General features: G+C 42.5%; 3 protein-coding genes across 4 annotated transcripts in view; 2 read left to right on the top strand and 1 right to left on the bottom strand.

Annotated features, from left to right (window-relative positions):
- The first annotated feature begins 3,324 nt into the window (after positions 1–3,324).
- mfsd1 (major facilitator superfamily domain containing 1) lies at positions 3,325–20,158 on the top strand. 2 transcript variants are annotated; one of them, XM_033631563.2, is made up of 17 exons: positions 3,325–3,631; positions 3,815–3,867; positions 4,109–4,221; positions 4,348–4,390; positions 4,505–4,572; positions 5,141–5,249; positions 5,344–5,446; positions 5,911–6,009; positions 6,215–6,326; positions 8,578–8,634; positions 8,888–9,044; positions 11,398–11,495; positions 11,606–11,718; positions 11,824–11,871; positions 12,054–12,120; positions 18,487–18,592; positions 19,946–20,158. In XM_033631563.2, the coding sequence occupies exons 1-17, from the start codon at positions 3,466–3,468 to the stop codon at positions 20,003–20,005; spliced, it is 1,572 nt and encodes a 523-aa protein (XP_033487454.1). In that variant the 5' UTR covers positions 3,325–3,465; the 3' UTR covers positions 20,006–20,158. The 2 variants fall into 2 exon arrangements, with proteins under 2 accessions (XP_033487454.1, XP_033487455.1); XM_033631564.2 differs by lacking the exons at positions 18,487–18,592; positions 19,946–20,158 and adding an exon at positions 15,788–18,338 and having other exon boundaries at positions 3,335–3,631.
- A 412-nt stretch (positions 20,159–20,570) lies between these two features.
- On the bottom strand, positions 20,571–21,699 carry LOC117259813 (P2Y purinoceptor 3-like). Its single transcript, XM_033631567.2, has one exon. It carries the CDS (start codon positions 21,697–21,699, stop codon positions 20,677–20,679), a length of 1,023 nt encoding a protein of 340 aa, XP_033487458.1. The 3' UTR covers positions 20,571–20,676.
- Positions 21,700–22,148: 449 nt separating this feature from the next.
- schip1 (schwannomin interacting protein 1) overlaps positions 22,149–26,371 on the top strand; it is a 293,359-nt gene continuing 289,136 nt past the window's right edge. The window contains exons 1-2 of the mRNA XM_033631317.2: positions 22,149–22,260; positions 22,506–22,599. Of these exons, the coding sequence (XP_033487208.2) occupies positions 22,238–22,260; positions 22,506–22,599 (117 nt within the window). The 5' untranslated portion in view covers positions 22,149–22,237. The remainder of the gene's footprint in view (positions 22,261–22,505; positions 22,600–26,371) is intronic.

Consider the following 26,371-nt stretch of genomic DNA (forward strand, 5'->3'; position numbering starts at 1 on the left):
TCTTTTTATTGAAGACTGGTGCTTACCAGTGTCTGAGACACTGATCATTCAGCAACTAACAAACATGATTTGCACACTCATACTGCTTGGCCACAGATTTGCACTTTGATAGCACTGAATCTAAACCAAAGCCAACAATGCCGTGCAACGCTGCCAGCATTTGCAAGTATTGCAGTAGCATCACTGCGTATTTAATCTTTGAATTGAAGAAAAGAATATACAGAACTGGAATAAATTGACTTTTTCCAATGCTGCAATACCCTGAATACGGCCTTTTAGGACATTTACAAACTGGTTCTGCAGGATTAATGTCACCTCCCACCTGATTTACAATCGTGTCTGCATGTGGGTCTGATTAATGTAATAATGAAATATGATCTTCCTCCATTCCCACCCTCTGTCGACCACGACAGAAGCTGATATTTGGGCAGGAAATTAATGAGCTACAGAGCGGTCGGAGCGGCGACTGCAGCCGGGGGAAGGGCCGTTCTTCACCCTCAGATTAAATCCTCTGACAGATGACCCCGCAGTGGTGAATTATGAGAAATTCTAAATGACATTCATGGAAATTAAATAAACCCCGTAGATAATGTTGCCTGGCAGTATGCACAGACACAAGTTGGGGACAGATAAATATGAGGCAGGCACAGGTGTGGGGCTGACAGTTTCTTGATGAAACAAGGTGGTAAAGCTTGCATGTCAGAGAAACCTGTCAAATCTGCATGTCAGCGATGCCAGTCAGCAGAAGTTTATAAACTGCTTCATGTCAAGAAGCCCCAGAGAAATGGCTTATGGGCAGCTTATTAGATCTTAGGCTTAAGCTTTGGGTCAGAAAAGTCATTCTGAAACATTGTTCAATTGGTCAAACTTCAGTGAGTGAAAATAATGAAACAGAACAAGAATGAGGAGAAAGGTAGCCTTAACTTTGAGACTGTAAAGGCAAATCAGAGGGCAAGCCAGCCTGACATGTGCTTAAAATATGCAATAATCTATTTTAGCCGCTAGGGGGCAAAATTAGTCCCCAGAAGTGGGCAGAACACACAGCCCCCACATCTTACTGCCCTATAGAGTTAAACACAGTAAACAGTAGCAGTTATATGCATTTGAGTCCAGCTCTCTGTTTTCAAACTGCATATACTTGTCTGTGTGTTGTAGTTGGGTAGGTAGCATGCACTGGGTTCAAAGACTGCTTAAAATGTCTGCTTGTTGTTGCTGAAACAGGGTCATGAAATAGACTGCAGGTTGTCATAAAAACAAGGCTTTTGGCATAAAAATTAAGTAGTAAACTCTGAGGTTACATGAGGGTGAGCTCATAAATTTGGGTAATAATTCTCTGTGGGCTCATATGGCCTAGACTTAGGATCACATGTAAGACGGGTTGAAAGGGTTCCTGGAGGTGGTACAGTGCAAACCTGGTAGGCCTACATATCTAAAGTAGCGCCTGTAAGTAGCGACGGTTAATATAACCTTTTCACATTGACACCCAAAGATCTGCAAATCAACATGATTTCTATCAAGGCCATCCCCCAAGGTGCTATAAATCTATCTACATACCTTTTTTTCTCAATTTAATCTTGTGCACACAAATTAGTACCTTGTTCCCACAAGATAAATTAATCTGTGGGGACAGTTTAATTATATTGTGCACACAGAATAATAATAAGAATTTACTATAAATTCTTAGGGCCTTCAGATGCATACAGCCACCATCTAATGGAAAGAGCTAAGCTAAATCAGGTTTTATTTCTGCAGAGCCCCCCAAAGGTGCTCTATTGGATTGAGATCTGGTGACTGTGGAGGCCATTGGAGTACAGTGAACTCACTGTCATGTTCAAGAAACCAGTTTGAGATGATTTGAGCTTTGTGACATGGTGCGTTATCCTGCTGGAAGTAGCCATCAGAAGATGGGTACACTGTGGTCATAAAGGGATGGACACGGTCAGCAACAATACTCAGGTAGGCTGTGGTGTTTAAACCATTCTCAGTTGGTACTAAGGGGCCCAAAGTGTGGCAAGAAAATATCCCTCACACCATTACACCACCACCAGCAGCCTGAACCATTGATACAAGGCAGGATGGAGCTATGCTTTTAGGATTTTAATGCCAAATTCTGACCCTACCATCTGAATGTTGCAGCAGGAATCCAGACTCATCAGACCAGGCAACGTTTTTCCAATCTTCTTTTGTCCAGTTTTGGTGAGCCTGTGTGAACTGTAGCCTCAGTTTCCTGTTGTTAGCTGACAGGAGTGGCACCTGGTGTGGTCTTCTGCTGCTGTAGCCCATCTGCTTCAAGGTTGGACATGCTGTTGGTTCAGAGATGGTCTTCTGCATACCATGGTTGTAACGAGTGTTTATTTGAGTTACTGTTACCTTTCAGAGAACTGCTGCTCACTGGTATTTTCTCTTTTTCGGACCATCCTCTGTAAACCCTAGAGAGGGTTGTGGGTGAAAATCCCAGTAGATCAGCAGTTTCTGAAATACTCAGACCAGCCTGTCTGGCACCAACAACCTGCATATTCAAAGTCACTTAAATCACCTTTCTTCTCCATTCTGATGCTCAGTTTGAACTTCAGCAGGTCGTCTTGACCTACATGCCTAAATGCATTGAGTTGCTGCCACGTGATTGGCTGATAAGCTGTTTGCATTAATGAACAGCTGGACAGGTGTAACTAATAAAGTGAGTGAGTGTGTGTGTATATATAATGTTATATTAATCTTGAGTGACAGGTACCATTAAAATCTAAGTGTGAAGATAATAACCTAGGGGCACAAAAAAAAAAAAAAATAGAATAGAATAAAACAAAACAAAATAAAATAAACCAAAGTAAAATAAAATAAAATAAAATGAAACAAAATAAAATGAAGTAAAATAAAATAGAATAAAATAAAAAATGAAGTAAAATAAAATGAAATAAAACAAAATAAAATAAAAATGAAGTAAAATAAAATGAAATAAAACAAAATAAAATAAAATTGAAGTAAAATAAAATAAAATGAAATAAAATAGAATAAAATTAAAAAATGAAGTAAAATATAATAAACTCAAACAAAACAAAATGAAATAAAATGAAGTAAAATACAACAAAATAAAATGAAATAAAATAGAATAGAATAGAATAAAATGAAGTAAAATAAAATATGATGAAATAAAATACAATTAAATTAATACATACATCATCTTTTAGGATGTGTGCTCTGTGTTTAAAACATTATATCAAGTTACTGCCCGTCTGTCATCACAGTCTGCTGACCGACTGCAGGCTCTCTCGCGTTCCTTAACATACTGAGCGCGCTCCCGCGAGGTGCCTGAACTTCTCGGCAGGCACGCGCCCACATAAACACCGGATAGCTCGAGCTACAAGCTACTAGGCTAAGGCCACGTGACATTCCTGCGGGATCATGTGACCGAGCTACGTCTTCCTCGCTGCCGTAAACTTTCCCCCTGCAAATCCCAAACAAACGAACATGGCGGACTTTGAGGAGCGGCAGAGTCTACTGGGAGACGAGGACGAGGGCTCCAGCGGCAGACACACAGCCGGGGGAGACGGCAGACCCCTGCTGGCCATCTGCGACCCGAGCCACCTCCTGCACCGAGTGGTGGTCCTGGTGTTTATGTGCTTCTTGGGATTCGGTGAGCAGTGGAAAGCCTCACTTCCCCAATTAATGAATATGTGGAGATTTGTGACTACATTTAATAAGTTATATTCTTTATAAAGAAAGCTTTTGATAGTGTTTCCCTTCGTGGCTTACGTGGCATTAAAGAAATGCAGTATCATTGTTTATATAGTCTGTTAATGTAGGTCATTTGTTTCAGGAAGCTACTTCTGTTATGACAACCCAGCTGCACTTCAAACTCAAGTCCTTCAGGTAATTCATCCTCTGTAGAAAGCTGCACACCTGTGTGATACACCACAACTGTAACTATTCACATGTATCCCGTTGTGTAATAATTCAACCACAACAGTCACATTAACCCACTCCTAAGTGCTGCCATGATTACAGGATCTTATTTATCCAGACACCCGTTTTTCACACTGAGATGTTAAAGGTGAAAAATAAAACCAGAACTGATGAAGTGACGGACGAGAGTCTGTATGTACTGTTCTAGGATCTGAACCTGAACACTGCAAAGTTCATGGAGCTGTACGCCTGGTACTCCTGGCCCAATGTGGTGCTCTGCTTCTTTGGGGGGTTCCTGATTGACAGGGTTTTTGGCATCAGGTATGGAGACCACTAAGTCACATCTATTATGAGTCAAGTGTATTCACCATAAGTGAAAGTGAAAGCGTCTGGGTTTTTTTTTGCACTTTCTTGGCAGTGCCATCTTACATTGTTTTTTTTTACTAGGCTGGGAACCATCATCTTTTCCCTCTTCGTCTGTGTTGGACAGGTAGGTTTACTTTAACATATAGACAGAGAATATAAGCACCAACATAAATGGGAATCAGTAGGTGCAGAAAATCTATTTAGTGTAAATATATTTCAACGTTTCCACCCTGCACAGGTCATATTTGCTACTGGAGCTTTAGTGAATCGTTTTTGGCTCATGGAAGTTGGACGTTTTGTATTTGGGTGAGCAAATCATTTTCCATTGTAATAAAAAACATCATGTGTTTTACAATCATAATCTAACAACTTCACATACCAGGGACCAGCTCTCTGCACCCTTACACACATGGATGGATTGCTGAACGGGCCCACAAGGCACAGGTTCAGGTGCTGAAAGTGTCAGGGGCCCCATTGGTCTTTACTTGGAATGTTACTCAAATTAATAGGTACCAGGAAGAGACTTAAAATGATCAAAAACACTGGAGCGACAACCATAAAAAGATGCATAACGCCTCCAAAAAGAGGCAAAACAACTTAAAAGTCTGTGTGTCTTGCTCCTGTGTTCGAGAGGTGGTGGGGCCTTTTGCATATCTGTGCCCAGGGGCCCATTGTTGTATAATCCACCCATGCTTACACATGATACCACCCCACATCTGGTACCTTTTACTAGCACTGTTAAAGAAAAAATCGCCACAGAAAATCTAAACCTGTCAAATACTCAGCCTTGTGTGACCCTTAATTGTTTATGGAGGTTATCTTGTGCTATCACATGGCTGACACGTCCCCCTCCCTGTTTCCTTTTCCTGGACAGTATCGGAGGAGAGTCCTTGGCCGTGGCCCAGAACACGTATGCAGTCAACTGGTTCAAAGGAAAAGAGCTAAATCTGGTGTTTGGGCTTCAGCTGAGCATGGCTCGCCTGGTAAGGATGCTGCCAACAGGACGTGAAGTTATACATGCTTTCAAATTACATGTTGAACATGGTAAACATACAACTCTTCTCTACTGGTCTCAAGGGCAGCACAGTGAACATGAATATCATGGGCCGGGTCTACAGTGGTGTCGCAGACCTCATTGGCTCTCCTGGACACACCACACTGGGCGCATCGCTCATGATAGGTAAATATCATCACACCCTTTTGCTTTAGCGGGAGGTGTGTGCCTCACTTAAGAAGAAGACTTGAAATTGGCAAGTGTTAAACATGAAGACTCAGGTTACTTCATCTCTGCTTCTGTTAGAGATACTAGATCTGTTCTCTGTTACTAATGATCTCAGATAACACAGCCGGCAGCGATAGGGAGAAGTGGTATAGAGAACTAAAAGTGCTGCAGGCTGCTACAGATGAGTCACACGACTAAGAAGAAGTGTCACTTCTTATAATTTTCTTCAGTCACTTCTTATTTGTGCTAAAAGTGCTTCCACTTTTGAACAATAGACTCAATCAGCAGCCATCAGACATCCTTATTTGAACTGCTTGATAACCTTATCACCAAAGCATAACTTGAATTTACATTTCCCCTACTTTATGTTTTTGTGGTCTCCATATCTGTTAATGTTTTGTATTTATTTTTTTTCTCTGTAGCTGCTGTAACCTGCCTGTTTTCACTAATCTGTGCCTTGGTGTTGGGATTCCTCGACAGAAGAGCAGAGAGGATCCTCCACAAGGAACAGGGCAAAACTGGTAATGCATTCCAAGACTGTGCCTGTCTTATCTTCATCAGTCAATAACTACTAGAATGTTTTTCACAGTCACCCCCATTTTGTTTTTGTAGTTATTGACATTCTGGCCCCACAGTTCATTGGCTTCAGCCGTTGTTCTGTCACAGTTGTTGAAAGCATATATTGCGCTGAAGCTGATCTGCATGTGTGTTCATCTTGCATATTAGGTGAGGTGATCAAGCTGACAGATGTGAAAGACTTTCCCTTCCCCCTGTGGCTCATCTTCATCATTTGCGTGTGCTACTATGTCGCCATTTTCCCCTTTATTGGACTGGGACAGTGAGTATTACATCAGTGCCATCTGTCTCTCACATATAGACACACACACATATACACAAGCTTTCCCTGGTGGTCTTCAGACGTCTTTGTGTCACTTAAGTAATGCCCAGTCCAGACCAATGATTCACAACAAGACAAGTTGAAACAGGCAACTCCTTGGAATGCGCCATTCTTAAACCTTGCCTGTTCACACCAATGCAACTAGATGAGACGGTGTATCATCTCTGTGCAGCAACTCTCTGTACACCCGTTCTTATTTCCAGCTCTTAAAGCTTATTTTGTGGCTGAATATAATTTGTTGCATAAGCACATACAACAGCAATCCACCGTTCGGCACCAGTACGCAATGAGGACGGAAACAAAGGGCACGGTGGGGACGGAGCACCTGCTACAGCAAGTGAACATGCCATCTGTGGCTGAAGCTCAGGAGGTAGAGCCGGTCGTCCACCAATTGATATATTATGCTTTTGCCATATCTCTTCTGTTCTTCTCTCAAGGAAAAAGATAACATTGATAACATCCAGCTACATTGAATGGACGCGGTCCTTTGGCGGCTGCCATCTTGGCTGTTTACTTTTCGACTCCTACGGCGCAGCGCTGTCCTCATCATGTTACGTGCGCCCAGAGCCCACCTCTGTCAGATAGACTGATCTGATTGGTCTGATGGCAATTCAGCGGGCTCTGCTTGTCAGGGCCAGATCCCCATGCAGTGAAAATTAGAATTTGCTAGGGGCGGGGCATCTGGATTTCCAGGTTACCATACAAGTGCAGTCCGTTTACCATTTTTACTTGAACAGCAGACTTCACTTTAAACCATTTGGCTGTTGAAACAGGTGACGTGTTTTATGTTCTAATAGCTGAGTTGCAGGTGACCCCATCAGCCAGCTTGAGTCGAGCTCAGACTGGCCAGTTCACACCGCTGCGAATTTTCTCTGCAACGTTCTAAAAATATTTAATCTGGTCATGATTCTTTGGTCTGAACTAGGCTTAAAACATCCATATCATTGTCTCATCTCTATGACCAAAGACAGTCGGTCCCTACTTTCTGTCTAATTATTCTTTTATGCTTATACTTGGTCAGTGGCTTTTAGATCAGAGTAATTCAAAAATATATATACTTATTATTGTTGTTGGTTTGTTGTCATTGTCATTATAATTGTACATGTGTCAATCACTTTATTAGGTAACTTGTACAATATAATGCAGTTCAATAAATCCATAATGCCTATAAAGTATGACACAGACATACTTTGCATAAGGGCTGTACCATTAAGTGAAGTATTATTGAAAACGCAATATGGCCAAGTGCAAAAACCAGATTGCAGGAGCTGCAATTTTTTGATTATATTAAAATGCATCAAAGCATACCATCATAAATGAAACACTGTGGTGCTGCAGAGATGCTCCAGCCTACACGTCATATTCCAGACATAAGGGAACATCCTAGTTTGGTACAGACCCCAGCAAAAATCAAATCAGTGAAAGTTAAATGCATAAAATACCATTCCTTCCAAAATCGTGGGGCCAGTCAGTAATCAGAGTCCTGTGACTCCTGTGACATGTTAACATGTGTTACAAATAATTTCTCCCTGCCTGAAACACATGAGCACACCTACCAGCTTTAGAAATTTGTATTTATTGCGGTGAGCTGCACTTGGACTTTGCTTGGTGTGTTTTCAGCATCATTCTGAAATCAGGGACTTTGTACGCTGAAATGATGGAACAGCATATTTGGTTCTGATGAAAATATCTTGACCAATACTCGTCCTTGACTTGAGAAAAACACAATTCACTTGAAGGTGGTATTATAGTGAAATCATGTGTTATGAATTCAATTGAGAACCTCCATTAAATCAGCACAATACCTGTGTCTGAGCAAAGATTCAACAGTGCGCCCTCACAATGCTGTGTTGTCATCGAACCACAAAGGGAGGGAGAGGGAGTCAGGAATGGAAAGAGGTTTGACAAATGGGTTTGCAGTGAAAGAAACCAATTGAGGCTATCATGACCTGCATTTCCTTCTCTGAAAGGCACTCTCAAATCACTTAGCAACTGACATGGTTTTTCCACTGAGGGTCAGTGCTTGCAGAGCAAATACTCGTTATGCAAATGGAGCAGAAAACAATGTATGGAAGAGCGAGAGCTACCTGCTGCAGGAGTCAACTTGATTTCTCCTGTTGTGGTCACATCAATATGAAGGTCGAGCAGCAGTGTGCACTCTGAGCCCATCACCATGTCTTTTCATTTACAGGGTGTTCTTCATTGAAAAGTTCAACTTCTCCCCAGCTGAGGCCAGAGCTGTCAACAGGTAACTCATATCAGGTGTAACAGGCCATTGAGACCAAGCTACCTGAAGGCACTAACACCATTATAGTCTTTGGTTTCTGGTGGTTTTGCATTTCTATAGTGGAGTATATTTTTTCTTATTTTAAAGACTGACTTTTGCAGATAGATTTTCTTTACTTGGATTTCCATCATTAACTAGCTTGAACTACACATTTACATTTAGATTAGTCTAGATTCCAGTCATGAAAATGCATGTCATTCTCTATCTTCCCCAGTATTGTGTACATCATCTCAGCCCCTGCATCTCCACTTCTGGGCCTCATGGTTGATAAGACGGGAAGGAATGTGATTTGGGTAATGATCGCTGTGGTCGCCACGCTCGCTGCTCACATGATGCTGGCCTTCACCTTCTGGAACCCATGGATCGCAATGGTAGTGCCCCTGGCAACCTTTTGCACTATACTCTAACAAAATCTTATCTTGTACATTCATCACAGCTGTAGGACAAACTGAAAGAAGGAATTGCACTGAGCATAAATGTCAGTTCTCACTGGGGTTGTTAGGTAATAGTTTCCAAGCTCGATGGAAAAACTGTTAGTCATAGGGGGTGTGGATACAGCTTCCTCGAAACAGAAAGTTCATTTAAAGTTTTTGTTGAATTTTGTCCCACTAAGCAAACCCATCAGTTTGCAGTGAGCTTCCAGCCTTAGTTGGAAGGGAAAATGGAAGTTTGCATACAAAGAAATTAACTAATTAATTAAGTTTTAAAATGGTTTATTTAACAAACAACTGAGATAGCTAACACAAAATTAGATGAAGTGAAATATTAGTTTCTGTGATTACATGATGTGATTAAATGATTGCAGTCAACAGAAAACATTGGAGCCAAAACTCACACTCTTTGTCTAAAAGCCACCACACCAGTGAATGAACAGATAAAATAATGTAAAACCACACCCACAATTACTACCGGAAGTGAAAGCGACCCAAAGAACGTGTGCAGCCTAAACAACTATAAACATGAGAGGTTAAGTACATATTCTTGCTCCTACAGGGCTAAAATTTGTGTGTTCAACAGGCTGTTGTGTTCCCATCAATGCCGATCAGAGCCGGAGCCAATAAATACTTGTGACTACTAAAGAGTCATTTAATCTGCGTGTGAATGCTGATTGTAACCTTTCCCGTTACATTAAAAAGCTAGATGTTAGCGTGTGTTAGCAGGTTTTTTATGCAATGGAAAGGGGGCTTAAGTTAGTCATGCCTCATAACCTTGAATTTATGTAAAGCTTAATTTTTCTCACACGCCTCAGTGGTGATCGAAGAATCTGAAAACAATGTGTACTCTTGATGAATTGAAGTCACAGGGGGCTGTGTTTAACAACAGCAAAACTATATCAAACATCTGTTTACATACTCATACACAACTTGTGCAGTGTAATCAAAGTCTCATTTACTCAGTCGTATGCCCAGTGCTTCCCAAACACATGCATTTTCACTCAAACCTTACGGTTTAAAACACTTCGGCATACGAGTAGTGCTCATGGGCAAAATCGTGCGCTTAAAGGGATAGTTCGACATTTTGGCAAATTCGCCTATTTATATATAAACGGTAAGGCCCCCTCTCTCCCTCAAAACTAATCAAATGCACAGCCGAAACTGTTTGAAATCACTCCGCCCAGCAAGTACTGTATGTCTGGAATGTAGTTCCGGCTGTGCATTTGGCTTCAAAACAACTCTGTCTCGTAATATTAAATTTTTATTTCATAGCGTGGTGAATGCGTAAGCTACAAGTTGTCCACAAGAGCGTTTTGGAGTCATTTGATGGTGTATTTGATTAGTTTTGAGGGAGAGAGGGACCTGTGCCGTTCACCTCCATTTTGTGCGCTGAGCAGTAGGCAGCTCTGCCCCACCGATCTCAGAACAACAGGCACTGATAATTAAAGGTAATGTACCTACTCATATGACTATAGGGATTACGGTAATACGTGAATTTGCCAAAATGTCGAACTATCCCTTTAAACTCTGCTTGTGCATTCCACTGAGTTGCTGAGGCATGCCACTTGACTGTGCGTGAGGGTGTTAAACGCAGCCCCCATAACTTAAATTGAGTTAAAGTTCTCTGTACAAATTCAAGATAACATGTGGCGAGTAATTGATGAACAAATGATCATTTTGTGGGAGAAGTATTCCTTTAAACTCAGACTGGATAGCAGTGCGAGTTAGATATTAAGATATTGAGCACAGGGTTTTGCTTTAAAGACCCATTGAAATGAAAATTTTATTTCCCCGGTTTAATGTGATGCTGTGTTATCTCAAAAATCTCTATCAGAATATTTTTTACATCAAAATCCCTTTCTTTTTTGTCCCCATAAAACCAGGTAAAACAGTTCCAAAAATTCATCTAGTCATATGAAACTTTGGTCAGCTATGTATAGAGATAGAGAAAGATGTGTTTTTGGATATCAATGGGCAAAGCATTTTTTATTCCTGTTCCAAAACAATATGGCGGAGATGTAATTCATTCATCTCTCTGTTGTCCTCCTCCTGATCTAGTGGTGAGGAAAGTGTGTGATGAGCAAACAGACTGCTCAGCAAAGGACTCTGCTGTAGCTCCGTATCGCACTTAGCACCAAGCCCGCCCACTTTATAGTGAAACAATCAAATGTGAAGGATTTGATTTAAACCTGTACAGCGTGCAAATGTTCTGCTTCACCCTAACGTCTGTTTAACTGGGACTTTAAGAATGGAATAAATGACAGCATGTGTGTCCTCTTTTGTTTTCCAGTCCCTGCTGGGTGTCTCCTACTCCTTACTGGCCTGTGCGCTGTGGCCCATGGTGGCATTCGTGGTACCTGAGCATCAGCTGGGGACGGCCTATGGCTTGTATGTGCCTGCAGTGACAATGTTATGACTGATCTCATACGTAGTCACAGTGACTAATAATTGGTGCTTTTCACTGACGCTGATGTCGATCGTCTGCCTTTGTCCACCAGCATGCAGTCGATCCAGAACCTGGGACTCGCTCTCATTGCCATGGCAGCAGGAGCCATCCTCGACACCAAAGGATACCTGATTTTGGAAGTGTTTTTCTGCATCTGTATCTGCTGTCAGTATCTTCTGTCTGTTTGTGTGATGGTTTATGAGATGAGATACTTTTGAGTGACACTGTCAGTGATCCTTCACATTGTTTACCCCCCCTTATTTCTTGCAGTTGCACTGATGGGAGTGGTGACACTGTACTTTGTGGATTATCTCAGAGGTATGATAAAACTGTAGCCTTGAACTCTCTCCTCTCTGCTGTCCCTCCCCATATTGTCTCAGCTTTTTTCCCAATCTACCCATCCCTTCACTTTACTCTGTCACTCCTCAGCACACACCTCCCTCCTCTCCACCACACTCACTCACCTCTTAATCTCTCCATCTCCCTCTCTCTTGCTCCAGGAGGAGATTTGAACCGGTCAGCTGCAGCCAGAGCAAAACTCCAGAAAGAAGCCACTTCAGATGCAGAGTGAGTAGCTTTGACCTTTCACCTCCGTCACTGCTTTCCCACCCACTTACCCAACAATTACACAAGCATCTCGAAAATATAATGAACAACCCACTCGTGTAATCAAGTGGCACTGGCATATTTCTGGACACTTGTAAAAGCTCATGTGCTAATTGACTCTGGATGTGTCCTTAGCTCAACTCGCTGCAGTCAGCTTAGTCCAAATCTACTAAAATGAGTAGAAATTTCTATTCTGTTCTAGTTTGTGTTTCCAGGTAGATAAAAATAAATGATTTAACAGACTGAGCATGATTTTCAGTGTGATAGTTACAGTCAGGTGGTGTTTTTATGGATTTGTTCTTTGGAGTGTAGAATATATGATCAGCCACATGACTTGCACGCACAATCATGCATCGGTTTACTGTATTACAGCGCCTGGTTTTACTAGTTTAAAAGGTTCAGGAGTGTAAAGAGATGATAATTGATTGCCTGATTGGGCTTTAATTTAATTTTCTTGAGTGGTTGTTGCAGCAAAACTGTAAGAAGGTGCACTGTTTCAGTTATCACTGTCAATTTTGATGTATTTCCAAGTATTCAAATTTATAGAGAAAGAAACCTGTGTGGAGTTTGTTAAAATCACGCCCACAAGGTATCCTGGTGTGTGCAGCACGTATGGTCAGGTGACCACCAGGCGTGCAGCAGTGACCAACATAGACGCTGAAGAAGAGCATGAGCACGACCATGAACAGGCTGAGTTGGTGGCGAAAAAAAAAAGCAACGTCTATTATATGGTGATACTTTGGATTCAGGTACGGCAAAGTTGAACAGAAAGATGTGTTGTGTAAACGTTTAAAAGTTAAAGTCGCCACGTCCCACGGCAACACGACCAATTTACAGTACAGGCCAAAAGTTTGGACACACCTTCTCATTCAATGCGTTTTCTTTATTTTCATGACTATTTACATTGTAGATTCTCACTGAAGGCATCAAAACTATGAATGAACACATGTGGAGTTATGTACTTAACAAAAAAAGGTGAAATAACTGAAAACATGTTTTATATTCTAGTTTCTTCAAAATAGCCACCCTTTGCTCTGATAACTGCTTTGCACACTCTTGGCATTCTCTCCATGAGCTTCAAGAGGTAGTCACCTGAAATGGTTTTCCAACAGTCTTGAAGGAGTTCCCAGAGGTGTTTAGCACTTGTTGGCCCCTTTGCCTTCACTCTGCGGTCCAGCTCACCCCAAACCATCTCGATTGGGTTCAGGTCCGGTGACTGTGGAGGCCAGGTCATCTGCCGCAGCACTCCATCACTCTCCTTCTTGGTCAAATAGCCCTTACACAGCCTGGAGGTGTGTTTGGGGTCATTGTCCTGTTGAAAAATAAATGATCGTCCAACTAAACGCAAACCGGATGGGATGGCATGTCGCTGCAGGATGCTGTGGTAGCCATGCTGGTTCAGTGTGCCTTCAATTTTGAATAAATCCCCAACAGTGTCACCAGCAAAACACCCCCACACCATCACACCTCCTCCTCCATGCTTCACAGTGGGAACCAGGCATGTGGAATCCATCCGTTCACCTTTTCTGCGTCTCACAAAGACACGGCGGTTGGAACCAAAGATCTCAAATTTGGACTCATCAGACCAAAGCACAGATTTCCACTGGTCTAATGTCCATTCCTTGTGTTTCTTGGCCCAAACAAATCTCTTCTGCTTGTTGCCTCTCCTTAGCAGTGGTTTCCTAGCAGCTATTTGACCATGAAGGCCTGATTGGCGCAGTCTCCTCTTAACAGTTGTTCTAGAGATGGGTCTGCTGCTAGAACTCTGTGTGGCATTCATCTGGTCTCTGATCTGAGCTGCTGTTAACTTGCGATTTCTGAGGCTGGTGACTCGGATGAACTTATCCTCAGAAGCAGAGGTGACTCTTGGTCTTCCTTTCCTGGGTCGGTCCTCATGTGTGCCAGTTTCGTTGTAGCGCTTGATGGTTTTTGCGACTCCACTTGGGGACACATTTAAAGTTTTTGCAATTTTCTGGACTGACTGACCTTCATTTCTTAAAGTAATGATGGCTACTGGTTTTTCTTTAGTTAGCTGATTGGTTCTTGCCATAATATGAATTTTAACAGTTGTCCAATAGGGCTGTCGGCTGCGTATTAACCTGACTTCTGCACAACACAAGTGATGGTCCCAACCCCATTGATAAAGCAAGAAATTCCACTAATTAACCCTGATAAGGCACACCTGTGAAGTGGAAACCATTTCAGGTGACTACCTCTTGAAGCTCATGGAGAGAATGCCAAGAGTGTGCAAAGCAGTTATCAGAGCAAAGGGTGGCTATTTTGAAGAAACTAGAATATAAAACATGTTTTCAGTTATTTCACCTTTTTTTGTTAAGTACATAACTCCACATGTGTTCATTCATAGTTTTGATGCCTTCAGTGAGAATCTACAATGTAAATAGTCATGAAAATAAAGAAAACGCATTGAATGAGAAGGTGTGTCCAAACTTTTGGCCTGTACTGTATATCAGCACTTGAGACAGCACAGAGGAAAGTAGGAAGAATGCATGTGAGAGAAAGACAAGCCAAGTGACGTTAAAGACAAAGAGACAACTGAAAGCCACCAGAGCCTCATAAAACAACAACAAAGCACAATTACGCAAACATTTGTAAGTGTCAGGCCATACAACAAGAACTCAAAGAGACACGGGGAAATCACAGACTCCATAACACACTATATAATAACAATTGAAAAACTGAGCAAAATTTTGCTTGGGTTCGGCCCACTTGACATGCTGCTGTGTTGTGCTATGGCCTATTCATATGCTGGAATTTGTCATTTACGTAACAACGCCTGAACGCAACACAGGCTTTGCTTCAACTCCAAGTGTGGGTACAGTGCCGTGCTGCGCTGCTGTGTGAGCAGTGTGTTTGACTGTGTGTAACAGTCAGACAGTCTGTTGATGGTCATTTACACACTGTCCATAACAGTAACTATGTCAGGTCAGGTCAGTGCCCCCCTGATATAATGTAGGGGTAACACTGAATCAAGCAAGAAGACTCATGATACCATTTATTTGTTATATTGTAATCGCAATTGCAAATCGTGATACTGTCCACCAAAATCACAATCGCACATTTTTATCAAATCATGCAGCACTACTACTAATGGACTGTTTGGTTGCCCACCTTGCACTATCGGTGCTATATATTGGCTAGCTGTGGTGTGTGTCACCGTGCTTTGCTTAAAGGCTTCACTCATCTTCCTGGGTGGTGGCAAAGCACTCATGCAAAAAGATGTTTTTAATAGAGTGAAACAGGACTTCATTAACCACAGCATGATGGAGGAAACGGTTGCTGTACCAGCAGACTGAGTGGCTACATTTATTTAGAGCACGTGTCTATAGCACACCACCTGTGGTTGGTTTATTTCTGTGTTTGAAACATGACATCCAACCACACAGTTTCTCTTAGTATTATGATAATTTCGGTTCCCATTAATGACACGTGAGTGGTCATCCTGAACAGACATTGAGGTTAGATCTGTTTTTGTCTATCTCTCTGTCTCTCTATCAGTGTATCTGTGTAATCTGTTACAGTACTACATGATGTTCTTTGTTTTAAGATTATGCTTTGTGAAAATACAAACTAACATTTTCTGGTCTGTTCTGTGACGGATATTTTCCAGATGATGATGATGAGGGAACACACATAGTCCTAGGCTTGGAGCCAGCAGGCTGCACTGTCCACCCCCAGAGCTGTCAATCAACTGCCATGGGGCGGGACTGCGCTACTGACTCCACCCAGTGCTGTCACCTGTGACTCTTCCCATCAGAACTGACTGTCTGGCTCCAGCTATTACATAACCCACCGGGTATTAATAGCTTATTATGTTCCTTTGAGGACACTGACAGATGACACAGATCGACTGACCTCCCATACTGACTTCTCTGATATTCACTGTCCACTGTGTTTGTGTGTGTGTGTGTGTGTGTGTGTGTGTGTGTGTGTGTGTGAGTGAGTGTGAAATTTTATTACCGAAAAGAGTTAAGATGCTTCAAAAGTGTTTTGACTGTTTTAAATGTTCAGCAAAAGATAAGACTTATATCCTGTGGAACGGTGCCTATAAATATTTTTTGATTTTATTACATGCGAATGTAACTTATAATACGGGGTTCTGATAATGGAATTGTTCTAAATGTATATAGGACTTTGTGGATGTTTTTAAATGGTTTTATGTTTCTTTTTACAAATTGTTTTCAGAAGGACTCTTGTTACTTGCCTGATTGCATTCAACTCAGCATTTCATTTATGCACATATCAGCTGTCAGCATTCACAATAATTGCCAACCAAAATCTTCCTTACTGGACTTTGCTTAGTGAGTTCGTATTCAATTTTAATCATATGCATCGTTGACCTTTTATGGTGCAGAATCTCAGAAAGAGCATGGCTCTTTATTGTTTAAATCTTTATTGCTCAAGTTTTTTTTCTTAATTCCTTTATCTGCTCTCGGCTGGTTTCGGAGGTTCATAAAGATTTATTTTCTGTTGCATCATCAAATGGTACATTACTATAATGATAAGTAAGATAAGAGAAAGAGAGAGCCACACTTTGGAAAGCATTTACCCGTGTAATGATATTCACAGTTTTAACTTTTCTTACACACTTTTATTAATGTGACCTTTTAAAGAACCAGTTCCCTTATGAATTATGTTTTGTAGACGGTGTTTTGTTCTTTTATCAAGCTCAGGTAATTTACTTTTTGTAAGCACTGCCCCCAAATTGTTGCTTGCTTCATTTGAACGATGTGACAGAATATCCATGCACTCAGTTTAACTCTCACCATTCCAGTAATGTAGGAAGAGATTTATCTCCCTGTGTTGTTATCAGGGTCACAGACTGTGTCTGATAAACACTCACTACCTCAGTTGGGCAAATTAGTATTTGAAATATTAAAGGAATACTTCACTCACAAAATGATCATTCGTATATTAGTTGCACACCTCCTGTTACGTTGGATTTGTGAAGAAAATTGCCTGTACGGTGAACAAAGAATCCAAACCAGTTATATGCTCAGTACTCCCCAAACAGGCAGCCTTGTCTGACGGGGAGCTGAACTAAAAGTGAAATTCATCTTTGCTCTCCTCAAAGCCAGACTTCATTGACAAAAACAGTAATTTTTTCCTCGTTGAACTCTGGAGCTGCCTTTCTGTTTAGGGCCTCGATCAGTTAATTTATTTATGTTATTTTGTGACTGAAGTGTTTTAAAGTTTCAGTTGGATTCACCAAAGTAACAAAACAATGCAAACAAGCTAACAGATGGAGGCAGTGGTAGAGCAGCAGCTGCTGTGTTCTGTGAGGTAAAATTACTGTTTTTGTCAGTGGAGTCTGGCTTTGAAAAGAGCATAAAAATTTCACTTTCCATTCAGTTCACCATTGGAAATGTAATTTTTTGGGGAATACTGAATATATGAGTGGATAGATTAGACTTGTGTTATACTGCATGAGTAGTGTCAGATTGTTAATTAAAGTTTTGATATAGTTTTGCTGTTTTAAATGTGGCTTCCCTTAAATTCATCAAGAAGTCTCCCTGTTTTTCGAGTCTTTGTTCAATGTGGAGGCCTGCGAGAAAAGTTTTCATTAAGAATCCAATGAAACGTGGTGAGCAATCGACATACGAATGGTCATTTTGCGGGTGAAGTATTCTTTTAAGAGCAACTTAACACCCCCTGAGAATCTTGTTTTTTCTGACATCCCCCAATTTAACTTTGGTCTTGCTTCAGTGATGCAGAAGTGCACTATTAAACTTCTTACTAAACCTGTCAGTGATGCTGCAGGTGATCAGAGGTGAAACAGACTCGGAACTCTTACCCAGAGAGGGCAGTTCAATCTGGTGTTAAGTAAAATTTGAAAGAAGATGGTCAGTAGCATTGAGTTAAAGCATTGTGTTTGCACATTAACAGCCAGAGACATACTGCTCTCCTCACCTGTCACTCATGTGCACTGTGGTGTTGAGACAGCAGGGCGGTCTTTGCTTTACTGATATTTGTGTTAACTGTTGTGGAGCTGTGGTCAAGAAATGATAGGACTGAGAAATTACAGAAGATCCATTGTACAATCAAAGACAATGAGATTTGAAGGACAGTCACAGAAGAAACCTTTTTGTAGAACCAAATCACATTTGATACCATATTGTTAATGGAAGAATGGCATTTAATTAAACACATTTTTTGAAAACCCTTGAATTCGCTTGTTATTGTACAGCATTTTTCTGCAGCATTTTTTTTCCAACACATGTATTAATAAGTTATTTGGCTATTGTGGCTGATTAATCCTGCCTATTGGCTGCAGAGATGATAAAGATGGCAACATTGTTATTCCTGCAGGACTAAAAGGCGACCCAGTAAACTGACAGAGGGTGAGCACGCTAGATTAGCACCCATGTCTGCTTTTGGCTTACGCAACCGATACCTCTCAAGGTTGGGCGCACAGGTATGCACACAGTCACACACACACACACACACACACACACACACACACACACACACACACACATATTCTTGTACTTCTATCTTGTGAGGACCTTCATTGACATAATGCATTCCCTAGCCCCCTTACCCTTACCTTAACCATCACAACTAAATGCCTAACGTCAACCCTAACCCTAAAGCAGGATTTATACTTCTGCGTCAAATCAGCATCATAACTACGGCACAGCCTAATGTGCACCTACCCAGAAATGTAACTACAGTAGGCCTACACGTCATGACGAATGACGATGACGATAAAACCATTCCCCTTAGGGGAACAAAGCTTTTATTTACTTTAATTTTACAGATAAGAAACAATAATTTGCAAAGACAATGAAGCCTCCACAAAATAGCATTTTAAATCTTGTGTGTGATTTAACCTGGCTTCATATGAGTAGTGTAAGTCTCCGCTAGTTGCTAGGCTAATTTATACAATGTAAAATGCCATATGCTTGTGCTAATAACATTATCATGTTGTATTTGTGTGGAAAACGTTTTGTCGGTGAACATTGGGAGTTGTAATGAAGCCGAATTTTGTAACGTTACCTTTGTTAAGTGTTGCGGTTTTCCCTGGTTTCAAATGAGTATAGGAAATATCTGCTAGCCACTAGGCTAATTTATACAATGTAAAATGCCATAGGCTTGTGCTAAAAACAGTAGCATGTTGTATTTGTCTGGAAAATGTGTCCAGTGAAAGACAAGCGCTTTGTCTGTGAATCCTGCGAGTTACAGTGAAGCCAATTTGTGCACTTGTGTTTGAAATTCTTGCTATTAAGCCGTGTTTTGTGTGTGGTTTGGGTGTGTTTTGAATCAATTGAACTTTATAGTACTTCACAGAAACCCTGCCGCCAGCTAGTGTTTTGGAAGTGTAACTGCAGAGTGACACAGACACACCACCGCACAAGTATAGATGCTCACAACGGCGTAGACTCTGCATGGAGCTGATGCACAAGTATAAATCCACCTTAACCCTTATTGTAACCTGAACCCTACAACAAAGTCTTTACCCTCAAGTGGGACTTACCAAACTGTCTCCCCTTTCAAAAATGTCCTCACTGTGCTAGAATACACTTTTGGTCCTCACTATGTGTCATGTACAAGTATATGTACACACACACCACTTCTGATTAGACATAATTCAAACAGAAAACTATTAATTTATTCAGCCTCTAATCTTGACACTGGCAATACATTATTTTTCTCCTTAAGGCTCGGGGGGATGGCTTTACTGCTACACTTCGTAATTAAACACAAGTAACTCTTTCACTGTAGCTTTCTTTTCTAACTTAATCTTTCTTGTCCTCTCTGCTCTCAGCTCCCAGACCACTGCTCTACCCATCTGTCATCACTTGCCCACAGGAGTGTTCTGAAATGATGCCCTTCATTCAGCTGTCTGCTCCTCCGACGCTGTAGTTCTGTGACTCCAGCCAAGTATGCACTAACAAAAAAAATAAGAGGATGATACAGAGTGTCCCTGTTTGAACAAGATACTGTAGCACTTTAAGGTATTTTTAACCTTCACATGACTGACAGGGTGTTTTCTTTCATTATTATCACTATAGCAACTATTTTTGGACTCATTTCCAGTTGCTCCACAATTGAGACTTTTTTTTTAAATAGAAACCACAAACGGTGCAGTTTTTTTCTTGGAGATTGTGTCATGTAAAATTGTTTTGATGTTTTATGCTGCCTTCCTGTTGTTTAAGGGTCTGTTTTAGAGACTCAGCCCTCTGCAAACGACAGAGGGCACCAATTCCCCCAAATGTTCAACATCACCTGTGGCCACAGTGTCATTGCTTTTTAATAACCTCATTTTGCAGGCTCAGTATTTACACTATGACTTAGTTCCTTGCTTTTGCTGATCCTTCAGGTTTTATAGGATGCAAGTGTACAAAAACGTATGCCTCAAGAGTCAGTGCCTTCTCTGATGAATGTTGCCAGATACACATTCTTATATTTAAAACAATAAAAGGAAATATTAAACAGTTTATAGACAGTGTTGGTACAGTCCTAATGTCATTACCGCCCGCGGCCTCCTGATAAAAGTCACTTAATGAGACCTCTGATGGATGCTCTCTGCCCTGCGGACCTGTGTGTGCTGCCGACATCCACCACACTCACACTGGGCTGCACCCTCTTCCTCCGCCTCCACAGCCAGGCCCGGAGCCTCTGACGGTGCCGATTACAGCCGAAAAAGTAGAAGAGGGGGTTAGCGCAGCAGTTGAAACTGACCACAGGCTTCCACACCTTGAAGGAGATCATGACCACGTTCAGCAGGTGACAGTCTTCGGGCATGTAGACCCTCACAAACAAGTAGACGGTCCGGGCGATGTGATAAGGCACAAAACACACCACAAACATGAGACACACAACCAGGAGTGTGTAAATAGACTTGTTGCGCATCCGAGCTGTCCTCGCGTTGGAGATGCTGTCCGGGGCCCTGCAGTAAAGCACCGTCATCATGGAGCAGTAACAGGTGATAACGACGAGGAATGGGATCAGAAAGCCCACTATGGCCAAAAACATTCCGTAAGGGAAATAAACTTTAAACCGCCCCGGGTTGGTCATCTCAAAACACACAGTCATGTTGTTGATCACACCTGTGTGCGCAAAGACCAATGTGGGTAAAATCTCTGCAGTGGCAAGGATCCAAACCGAGCCTGACGCGAAGAGGGCGACTTTTTTGGTCCTGAGGCGCACAGCAGCGATGGGGAAGCACACTCCGAGGAAGCGGTGCACGCTGACGCACGTCAGAAACATCATGCTGCAGTGCAGGTTGACAAAAAAGAAGAACCTGACGCTTTTGCAGATGACGTTCCCGAAGGGCCACATGCTGCCCATGGCATTGCTGATGATGAGAGGGGGCAAGGCCAGCACGTACAGGAGATCCGCCACGGCGAGGTTGGTCGAGTAGATGACCGTGCTGCTCCAATGGCGCAGCCGACAGCACACGCACCACAGCAGGGCGCCGTTTAAACTCAGGCCCAGCAGGAACACAATGCTGTAGGACACTGGCAGAAGGATCCTTTTGTAGTAGTTAGTCACTGGACAGATTTTAAAGTCCTCCATTCATAAGATCAGCTCAGGTGGTTTGATAATGTGTAGGCCAAGTCACTTAAATGATGGACCAGTTCTCCTCACACCTCATCTGTCTGCTGCGCACTGTGTAAAGATGACGTGCTTTGTGTATGAAATACCAAATGCAGGTGTTTGTTCAACTTGTGCGTCCCCTCCTGCTCCCAGCCCACACATGTGTGATGTAAACCATTATAAAGCCATATCTAGGATATGAGCAAACAGATTGGCACACCGTGAGGCATTTCAAAAGCCCCGCATAATAGACTGTAGATACTGTAGTATGCGATTGCCCTTCCCCAGAGAGAAGGCGCGCAGAATAATTAATGCATAGATTAAAGCCGATTGCTAAGTTAAATGACACCGTCAAGACGCGCGCGTCGGGCGCTGTATAAAAAAAAAGAAAAAAGACGCGCACACGCTCGGCGTCCCATTGGCTGCGAGGATTTTCCAAGTCTGGTCTCTCTCCGGCTGCTCCCGACTCAAAGTGTTCACTTCATCTCTGTCTGACCGCGGAGAGGGAGAGCTCGTCATGCTGAGGAACGGCACGTACAGGTTAGTGGCACATCTCGAGTCATAAATGTACGGCAACAGTGTTTATTCAGGATAACCGAGGAGCTCCAGTACAGGCTGCTCCGACATGCACTGTTGAGTGATAAAAAAAACAAAATCCTGCATAACGGTACTACTCTGTCTGCAGCTGCACAGAGCTGAGGACAGGCTGTTCATGTGCCAATGCCTCACAGCATATTTCACATTTGGAGAGTTTATGTGTCTTAACTTGAGCGGTGTCCTTCCAGAAGCATGTACCAGGGAGAGGAGGCGAGGCTGCGCAGCGGGAGTCTGGTTGTGGCTCGGGAAAGGAAACACCTTGCTCTGTGCATTAATAACCAGGTAAGAGGGCAGCAGACAGTCTATTACACTATAAGGCATAACTGTAAACTGAATTGTGCCTTTTACTCTGCCTGTCTGGGAGGATACTGCAAGCGGATGATGGCACCTTCTCCTTTGGTGAGGGAGCATTTCAGCAATGATGTAATTCACTTTCTGATCTTTTTTAGGAGCAGTAAGTTGATGCTCACACTGCTCAGCAGCTCTAAGGTGGAAAAAAAGAAGATCATAGACTGTACAAACAAATTCAAAGAGATTCTTTGCAATATGACATTTCAGCAACTACTGCCAAGTGGTTGAGCAGATGGAGAGAGGAGCATCAGCACCACGGACAGTGAAAACTGCTATATTACCATTTGCAAAACTACATCTCTTTTTCTCCCTTAACTGCTTTTGCATTTTGCTTCTCTTGTTCACCCATTCCAATGGCACAAATGACTGAATTCAATTTGGTTAGCGGAATTGCTTTTTCATGTTGGCTTGAGGCCACTTAAAGATTTTTGTCATGGCAGCAGCTGAAAAGGTCTCATTAATACTACATATTGTGCCTTCCACTACAAATGGCTTCATCATCAGCAGGGAATAGTGGAGGTATAGCTGATTGAGGTGGCAGAGCTCCTGTGAGGGGATAATATTACATGTTTGTGAAACTCACACAATTGGTTTGAGGAGAGTTGAAGTGATTGACTTCATAATGTAATTAAGTTTAGCTAGAATCACCTTTAATAGGAGTATGATGTTTTCCTGTGTGTGCTCGGGTGAGTGAAGGTGCACAGGTTCACCTGGTTGTATGGAGCTTCTGAATATTTAATGCCAGTGATGTAGTGTTGCGCATTATCGGTGGCTGGGGATATTGAGCGCGTGAGCTCTGAAAGTACTGTTCCATCACAGCTTTTGACTTACTCTGCAATATATTATGATGGTGCACCCCCCCACCCCACCCCCAACATACACACACATTCACACACATTCATTGTTCAATGCATGTTCCCTTAAACTTTCTCATTCTGACTCCAGATTTGTTCCAATCCGTTTCCACTGTATCACCCGACAGTTGAATTGTATTATTCCTCTCCAAAAATGACTTTTCCAAATTGATCCACTCTGTGAGACGCCATGTCAGAGGAGGTGCGTATACAGAGGAGGACACGGAGAAGCTTGGTGAAGGACTAACCAGTAATTGGCGTGTGAAATATGAGTGAGGACAGAAATGCAGGTTATTGGATATGGAGGCTGCTCCACTTGCTGTGTCTGTGTGAGTGATTCAGATTCATTGCCGAGGCGTGAACCCCCTGAGAAACACATTAATCTATCCAGCTATTACCCCATAATCAATGGGACAGCTGAATTTTACGGCCACGGGCCCTTGTTGTTAACCATTTTACACAGAGCTTATTTAAATAGCATGCCAAAGGGGGGTCACGTTTAATGGGGTTAAGCATGAAATATATAGTACAGGTGATGCTGTTGACACAGCACTTGCAGCTGGAGTCTTGAAATCATTCATCAATATCATGCACGAGGGCCCCTTGTTGCTCCTAATTCAGTGAACATGCAGGAATTAATAAACTGGTGCTCAACAGGAAGCAGAAATCCAGTTTACACAGGTGCCATTCAGACCCTGTATCACAGCACAGGGCAGCATCAGTTCACTCACACACACCGTGGGAGTCACACAGATACGGTGCCGTGTAATATATAGAGGGATGTACATAGTGGAAGTGTGGTGCCAGGGATGGGTGTCATATTTCAGAAGTGCATTATCGTCTCTCCCCCAGCGGGACAGAGCTGTGCTGAGTGCTGTTTGCGCCAGCTCACTCAAACGCTCCGCGATTGAGTCGTAATAACCCGCGCTGGAGCGAGATGAGCCTGCACACTGACAGATAGGTGTCTCTTGGCCCGCCACGGTCATACGATGAAGAAATACACATCCTCCATGTGTGTGTTTGTGTGTGTATGTGTGCTGTGCTTCAATGCCTCGGGAAATAAATGCACCCTTTTAATGAAAACGCACACTAACTCCTCCAAAGGATACACAAGGAGGCATGCATGGATACACACATGTGCAGCCACACACACTCCTGACATTTTTTTTTTAATAGTCATTTCCATCCCATCCCATTACCATGTCTTGGAAGGCTGGTTTGGTCTAAATGAGAGAGCTTAGTCTTTGATCAGTGAAAGAAGCCCCATGGACGGTGATGGGCATATGTGTGTGTGTGTGTGTGTGTGTGTGTGCGTGCGTGTGTGAGAGCGTGTGTGTCTCACTTCCTCCCTCACCATATGTTAACCAGAGCAGCTCTCTACTGGTTAATAGCAGGGGGAAATAGTCCCAAATGCTCCATTTTGCATTTTGATAGACTCTATAGTCATTTCCTCACTCTCACACCTCCTTCATCTCTACTCGTCACACCCCACCCACCTCCATACTTCTCAGGATGTCTTTTTCTTCTTCTCCTTACCCAATTTAGACTGAACGTATGGCCTCCTCTTCCTTCATATTGATATCCTCTTGCTTCCCTCATCCTATATCCCACATACTCTCCCTCTAACCTTTTATGAATCAGCTCAACACATGTAGGTTTCAAGACTCAATGGCTACATCCACATTACAAGCAAATGTTACCCAAATCAGATTCTTTTGCTCCCGTGCACCACAGATCTGATTTTTTTTTTTAGAGTAGTATCCGATCACTTGCCATGTGGCCTTTTTGAGAATCGGAATTCATGTTAGTTTTTTCCCCCATCCATGTTTTTTCCATTTCATACTGACATGCGCTGGCACATATCACTCACCATGCAGTGTCTGAGTGGTCAGTTGAAACTAGAAGGCTGCTGTAGCTGTACCGCTGCAGTGTTAGGCTGCCCCAGGCATTAACCAATAGAGCCCAACTGCCATGTGCTTTCTGACGGGGACAGCTTGCCTATATATCATGGCAGCATTGTTGTGGGGCACTAACAGAGATGTAGGAATGCAGCCCAAGACATTTTAAGTTTTGGAGGAAATGCTCCTCCATAAGACCTTCCACATCACAGCTACACCACTTTTGACTCCTCTCCCAGCCGCACACACACCTTTCTCTCCACAGAACTAACAACAGTAGCTGCTAATAGAGCTAATGGACTAAAACCCATTTGTTCGACAGCCCTTAATCCTGAAAACAAACGGCCATATTGCTAAGAAGGGCCATTTCTCTGAAAATATGCTACACACTCTCCCAAAGAAAAGCACATGGCTAATTATTATGCAGAATGACATCTTCAGACCTTCCTACTGTGGCGATCATTTGGGAGATGAAGCCAGCGCCACAGTGTCATTTATATTTCCCCCAAATGTGTGATTCACAAAATGATGCTGTTGTTATACGAATGTACCCTGGAAATTCAGAGTTCTCACGAGAGCACAATTTGAATTTGCTCAGCGAGTCACTCTGGCAATCAGTAATGATGCTCATTACCCATGCCCTTGTAGCCGAGCTGCACCAATCACATCGGTGTATCTGATATAGGCGGGGCAGAGGCGAGCCAGTCAGTCCAGAATCAGTCAGTAAACATTGCAAGATGGCTACGGATGAACACCAGTTGTTTGAAACGGCTTTGGCCGCTACAATGAACGAGTTAGACTTGGCTTTTTCTCTAAAAGAGGAACAGAAGACGGCGCTCGAATCTTTCCTTTGCAAGAAGGACGTTTTTGCTGTTTTGCCAACCGGATACGGCAAGAGTCTAATCTACCAGTTAGCTCTGCTGGTAGCGCTCTGGATACGTCACCCCATGT

The sequence above is a fragment of the Epinephelus lanceolatus genome, chromosome 4 (genome assembly GCF_041903045.1).
Source record: "Epinephelus lanceolatus isolate andai-2023 chromosome 4, ASM4190304v1, whole genome shotgun sequence".
NCBI classification, from domain to species: domain Eukaryota; kingdom Metazoa; phylum Chordata; class Actinopteri; order Perciformes; family Serranidae; genus Epinephelus; species Epinephelus lanceolatus.